Source organism: Sinocyclocheilus rhinocerous, unplaced genomic scaffold (assembly GCF_001515625.1).
Source record: "Sinocyclocheilus rhinocerous isolate Xijiao unplaced genomic scaffold, SAMN03320098_v1.1 scaffold2468, whole genome shotgun sequence".
Classification (NCBI taxonomy): domain Eukaryota; kingdom Metazoa; phylum Chordata; class Actinopteri; order Cypriniformes; family Cyprinidae; genus Sinocyclocheilus; species Sinocyclocheilus rhinocerous.
Window position 1 is genome coordinate 304,532 of NW_015655382.1, and position 7,075 is coordinate 311,606.

Below are 7,075 nucleotides of genomic sequence, written 5' to 3' on the forward strand. Positions count from 1 at the left end.
ATCCCACACACAAAAAGTTTTAATGTTAATTGATAGATTTTTATAAATTTTTGAATATTACAGAATATCTATTTTATAAGTAAATAATAATTAAAAAATATAAATGTAAATAAAAATAATACTATTAATTATTAATATTACTAATAATTAGTATTAATTTATATTTTATCATTGTATACATATTTCAAAATGAATACAAATATAATTAATAATGAATCTTATTAAAATATATTAATTATAATTTTATATTAAACCGTATGTATGTGTATATTTTACTGTATACCCCCTAAAATATTTATATAGGTATATAACAATAAATTATATTTTAATAGAATAATATTATAGAAATAATACAAAATATTTGTATAAATATTTGTATAAAAAATATATATAAATAAAAATATTATTTATATATTTCACATTTTAATTTTACAGGTCTCAAGCTCACACTTGTTTCTAGACTTAATCCGCTGGCAAAAGACTAATCCTGTAACTTTGCAGTCGTCTTAGGGCATTCTGGGTAAAAATGCATTCATATTGTGATTCACAGGGTTTAATGTCTCTTAGATCAGAGAGCATCAGTTTTTCTCTTCTTCAGTTTGGACCCCTACAGTTATTTTGGCTTGCTTTTGATGCTACTCCTCTTTTATTACAGTCATTTAAGCCTTAAAAAGTTGAGAGAAGCTTAAAACTGTAAAAACTAAGAACATGGCAGGAACCAGCCTGACAGCGACAAGCAAGCACTTTTTTGGTGGCTTGGTTTCTATTTCTTTCTCAGTGATTCAGTCTCAGTGAAAATTCGAAAGTATTTTGTTTAAATAAATAAAAAAATATAACAATAAATAGTCAAATGAAATTAACTCTGGGTGATGAAAGGCATTTCAGTGTTATAAAGGTAATCTAAATGTAAAAATAGGTGAAATTAACTGCACAAAATAAATAAGTAAAATAAAATCCAATATTGACCAATAGAGGTTTACGAAATTGTTTGTTTGTTTGAAAAGTACTAAACCTGCCTCAAGCTTCAAGGCCTGGGGCCTGTTTCTTAAAACAAGTTTACCAAATAAGCCGGGCTTATTTCAGTTAGTCTGACTTATTTTGAACCAAATCCACTGACAATAAGTCAGACTAACTTAAATAAACCTAGTTTATTTGGTAAACTTGTTTTATGAAACAGGTCCCAGGTTTCATTGGCAGGGCTTAGACTAAGCCAGCATTAGGCCATAGTTTAATTAGGACATTTAAGTAATTTTTATAAGCGTGCCTTAGGGGGGGGAAAAAAAACTTTACTGGTGTCCCTCTTGAGACAAAACAAAGGCATTGATTTATTTTAAGATCAATAAGTGCAAGTTTCTTTCAGTGGAAACAGCTCAGACTTACATTTTAGTCTGGGACTAGGCTTAAGCCTTGTCTGTGAAACCGGGGGCAAGAGTTTCACTGTTTGTTTTCTTGTAATCTGGTTTCTAGTAAAGACGATATCGTCACACTTAATCTGATATGGACGTAAACAGCTGATTGCGTTAAATAGTCTCAGCTCGCTGACGTAACTGCTCTTTCCCTCTCTCTCTCATTCATTCTTTGACTGACTGAAGTCTCCAACCAAGTGGTATACGAAGCTGGTTCCTGTAAGTGTGATTGAGAAGCGCCTTCTTCCATCTCGTGGCTCCATCATGTTTCTGTTTCCATGACGACACTTTCACATCGTCCTCAGCTTCATTAACCATGCCAACCAACTGAAATAAAAAAAATTAACTGTTGACAGAGAAATATTTATATTAGGCTGAGTGAAAAATAGATTTTATGTCACCATCCGTTAAAGTTCCCATTGCATGTCTTATTTTCAGTGCTTTTCCATACACTGGTCCATCGTGAGCTCTCTGTATGTTATTATCAGATATGTTTTGCTCTACTGAGTCATTTGTTTATGTCTGTTTGCTCCAGGTGCGTTATAGGAAGGAGCAGGTTCTGCCCAAGATGGTGCCGTGGATCCCTCCGGTGGACAACCTCCTGAAGGACAGCACAGATGGCTGTGCCCTCGCCGCCCTGCTGCACTTTTACTGTCCCTCCATCGTCCACCTGGGAGGTACAGAAACCTGCCAAACCCTCAACATTACTGAGCACAAAATAATACGCAACGATCAGAGGGACTAGTGTGCGGGAGCTGTTGAATCAAAACCAACCGTATTTACTTACACATGCTGTACATGCTGTTATTGTACACAGATCAGCAGTAGAAATGCATGTGATATGCAAAAATCCAGGGTTATTTTAATATCGTGGCAGTGGATGATATACTCATGGAGATATTTTTTCACAACATTTTGAAAATGTACAATAGACGAATGTAATAAATATACAATAGATGAATGTTTTTTCCTAACATTTCTTAAAAAAAACTAGTGCTGTCAAATGATTAATCGCGATTAATCGCATCCAAAATAATATATGTGTATACTGTGTATATTTATTATGTATATATAAATACACACACATACAGCATATATTTTGAAATCATTTACATGTATATATTTATATTCATATAATTTATAATATAAATATATTTAATATATAAACGTAACATATTTTTCTTAAATATATACATGCATGTGTTTGTATTTATATATACATAATACACATATATATTATGTAAACAAAAACTTTTATTTTGGATGTGATTAATCGCGATTAATCATTTGACAGCACTAAAAAAACACATACACAGTGATGTTATGTATTAGTTTAATATGTTTAAATTATAAAATAAAAAAATATAGTATTAATATAAGTATATTATATTTGTATTTTTCCACAATATTTTAAAAAATATTTTGGAATATACAATAAGCACATTTTATAACATTTCATTTAAAAACAAAACAATCAAATATAATGTTTACTTTTATATTTTTGTATTATTAAATTATTTAATAATACTTTGTATTAGTATTAATATTAATACAAGTATGATATTATTATCTTGATATTTCTTTTTTTTCCCCACAATATTTCACAAATGTTTTTCATCAAACAATATCCACAATAATATTGTGCATTATTTTAATATTTTATATTATTAAAAATTACTACTAATAAAAGTTTAATATTACTATATTTCTATTTTTTCACAATATTTAAAATTGTTTTTAGAATATACAATAAGCACATTTTAATAACATTTCATTAAACAACATAATCAAATGTTTATTACTTTTATGTTTTTGTATTATTAAATATATAAATATAAGTATCATTACATAAGTATATGATTATATTTCTATTTTTTCCACAATGTTTGTAAAATATTATACAAGAAACATCATCAAAGAAAACAATATCCACAATAATTGTGTATTATTTTACTATTTTATATTATAAAAAATTATAGTACTAATAAAAGTTTCATATTATTTTATTTATTTTTTCACTATATTTTAAAAATATTCTACGAGATACAATTGATTTTTTTCAAAATATTTCATCATAAAAAGCAATATCTACAATAGTAGTGTGATATTTTTATATTATTAAAAAATTTTTTGTAGTAATACAAATATAATATTATTGTATTTATATTTCCCCTCAATATTTTAAAATTATTATGCAATATTTTAAGTTGTTAAAGCCCAGACAAATGTTTTTGTTTCATAAAATTTCACAATAAAACCATAGAAAATTAAAATCTACATAGAAAAAAATGTTTGGGAAAAAATATAAATATAATCAGAAGTTATATTGGGATTTGTTATGTAAGAGGCTCTGTGGTTTCAGGCTTTTCGAGGGATGCACATGCGTATGCAAAGCCTACAAAAAATATCAGTTGACAAACTAAAATTCTCTGCTATGAACACTAAAATGCTCAGTAGTAACCTTTTGAAGTAGTCTATAAGCTTCCTCCTCTTGGTTCCCTCATATCTTTAACGTCTGAAACTTTGAGATTGGATCATTGGAGGGAAACAAACTTGCGACTTACATATAATATATTTTTTAAATGTTATTTTTAAACGTGCTACAAATCCGTTTCAGCCATTTTGCTTTAAAATAGTGAATACAATAGTCTTCAGCTACTCAATTAGAAATCTCAAACGTTTATGTGACTTTAATCATCCTGAACTCACTGTTAATCCCATCACAGTGATGAAGAGACTAGAGCTGATTCTCCACCGAGCTGTGAAATCAAATGATGGATGCAACTACATTTATCTCCAAAGGCAAAAGTCAATCACGTGACTGTCATTTAGACTCCATGATTAATGGGCTTCTCTGTGATTGGTTGAGTCCTTGTCAAATCTACCAAATATGCCGGATGATCTGTCAGTGAGTTGCGCCTGATTAGTGTAGCACTTTGAATCGTCTTTGATTTGCAGACATTTGCCTGAAGGAGACCATGTCGCTGGCAGACAGTCTGTACAACCTGCAGCTCATCCAGGACTTCTGCAAGGAACACTTGAACCACTGCTGCCACTTCAATCTGGAGGACATGCTCTACGCTCATTCGTCCATCAAAGTAAGCCTTCAGATACAACTTGTGCCTAGATTTGGTTTCAGTTGGAAGCGTTTTAGAGCTCAATGCCATTAGAGTTCTCCAAGTTCCTTGCCTTTACGTTTCATCGGTTGATGCGTTTATAACTGTAGGTCAAGGTTTGTCAAATTTTTATAGGCCACAACATATGCGATTTGGTGGGATGCTGTTATTTGGAGCCCTTTTCTCGCAATAGCGCAAGCACTGCCTGTGGGAGTTGGCTTTATTCCTGTTAAAAAGCCAAAAGCATGAGGCTTGCCTTCAAACGTTGGTGGTGCTTAAACCAGCCTCCCAAAGGAAGTAGATTCTCTAAAGACCGGTGCAGTTGACTAAAACAGCAATAAAATCACATTAAATGTGCCTAGAAGATATTTAAATATAGGAATCATGGTTTATTAGATAAGCCATTATGGAAAGATCTAAAGAGCCTGAGAGTTTTTTAAGCCTAGACCTATTTTTTTGCTTTTATTCTGTGCTTTTCTCTGTGAAATACCTCCTTTTTGTTTTTTGATTTTCTTCTTCTTAAGATATCAAAATGTTATTAAGAAATGGAAAAATTTTGTTTTGCGAGCTAGATACCGTCAAACTGGAGATCTTTACCTTCAGACTACTTCGACAGTTATAAACCACTCTATGGACTTTCTTGGGATCAGATGGAAGTGAAGACCAGTAGTTTTTTTTAATTCTGAATATTATGTCTTTATGTCTTTGATCTCGGTCCTCTCTGGACTGGAGAGAAAGAACATCTGCTGCCAAGATTTTCAGTCGTGTTGACCGAGAATCCTTTGGTTCTTCTTGGGATGTTGATGCAACACAACAGACATTTCTGTTCCATCAACATGAAATAGAACGGTTGGTTTCAGTGGCTGTGAATGTGAAGATGTAGCTTGGCATTTTGTGGTAAAGATTTGGAAACCTGGCCACGCTTATTAAACCACAACGAGGTTGTTTAAAATCACCTTAGTGACCAACTCTAAACCGAGAGCAATGCTACTGGAATCAATGTTCCACCTGATTTTTGTTTAATCTCTTATTCCACAAATGGTAGCAAAATCTCACAGCGTGTTGGGTTTTATTAGCACCGAACAGCCTCTGGTTAGAGGACATGAGCAGAGTCTGATACAGTGCCAGACTTCAGAGCTGAATCTCAGAAATATGAGTGGAATTGAGAGCAGGTTACTGAGCTGTAACCTTGACCCAGTTTCTGTCAGAGCTAATCTAATCCCAGCTGCTTCCTTTTATTAAAATGTTCAGTGCGGTTAGCACATGTGCTTCATGTGCTGAAATGCAGGTTTGAATCTGAACTGTATTGTGACCTGATCTCATTTCCGTCATCTTTAATTCCGGGCTGCTCTCAACTGTATAGTACAAAGTTCAAAAAATCCAAGTTAAAAATTAAATAGATAAACAAATGAATAGAAGTTTGATGTATATTTATAGAATTTTGAGAAAATAATAAAAATTGTACATTTAAAATGTATATTTTCTATATATATTCTAGGCTATATATTTGTTTTTCTGCAATTTGCAAACTTGTCTGGGTCCTTTCTCAATTAATTTTTGGTTCTCCAAGATTCACCAGTAATAAGCTGCATATTTTGAAAACAATGTTTGAAGATTCAGTTGGCATGCTGTTATTAAGGAATTTGCATACGGGAAGCATGATTAATTTTTTTAACATTATTTTAAAAATAATTATATATACTAAATTAACACTTTAAATTGATATCCTTAATTAAAAGCAACATTTTATTCCCTGAAACTACAGATAAGCCATCTAATTATACATTTACGCCTTTTGTGTGAATAAGTACGTAGACAGGCAGATGGGGGAGAGGACGCATGTGCCAAACACCATCTGGGTACAAACACGCGCCTGCTCCGGCTCTCTCAACCACTCAATACAAATGTTGCCAGTGGAACCCTTTATTTATTCCTTTAGTTATTGCCAGTAGCAGTGGTAGATTGGGTTTCATGATATTCCATAAAATTAGTGAGGTTGTGTACAAATTTCACCATGGAGTATTTTAATTAATTGACAATGGGTGACTTTGTCTTTGTTAATTTGCTAGTATGTGACATTAATGTTATTATATTATTAAAGGCTGTTGCAAATGTTAACAACTGATGCCTTGGATTATATGAATAAATGCTTTAATCATTTGGTTATATGCATTAGTTGCGACTTTGAGAGTCTAGAGCTACTCTAGGCTATAAAGGGAGTAGGGCTGCACGATAAATCGCATGCGATATTTAACGCGCATCTTATCAGTAAAGCCGGTTATGTAATCAGCTGTAAATCTCCATCACGTGCGTGCTTTCACATTGAGCAGCATTAACTACACAGAGCCGTTGTTCACTGACGAGCTGCGCAAAACCACGTTCATATTCGCGCGATTTTTTGCGCAGCTCGTCAGTGAACAACGGCTCTGTGTAGTTAATGCTGCTCAATGTGAAAGCACGCACGTGATGGAGATTTACCGCTGATTACAGAACCAGCTTTACTGATAAGATGCGCGTTAAACATCGCATGCGATTTATCGTGCAGCCCTAAAA

The 7,075-nt window shown here is 32.5% G+C and overlaps 1 protein-coding gene across 7 annotated transcripts in view; it reads left to right on the plus strand.

Annotated features, from left to right (window-relative positions):
- LOC107717972 (calmodulin-regulated spectrin-associated protein 2-like) overlaps positions 1-7,075 on the plus strand; it is a 54,766-nt gene that overhangs the window by 25,907 nt on the left and 21,784 nt on the right. For 6 of the 7 annotated variants that reach the window (XM_016524880.1, XM_016524879.1, XM_016524881.1 and 3 more), the window contains 3 exons: positions 1,593-1,625; positions 1,942-2,083; positions 4,365-4,504. In XM_016524880.1, the coding sequence (XP_016380366.1) occupies positions 1,593-1,625; positions 1,942-2,083; positions 4,365-4,504 (315 nt within the window). The remainder of the gene's footprint in view (positions 1-1,592; positions 1,626-1,941; positions 2,084-4,364; positions 4,505-7,075) is intronic. The other variant, XM_016524883.1, reaches the window with a different exon arrangement.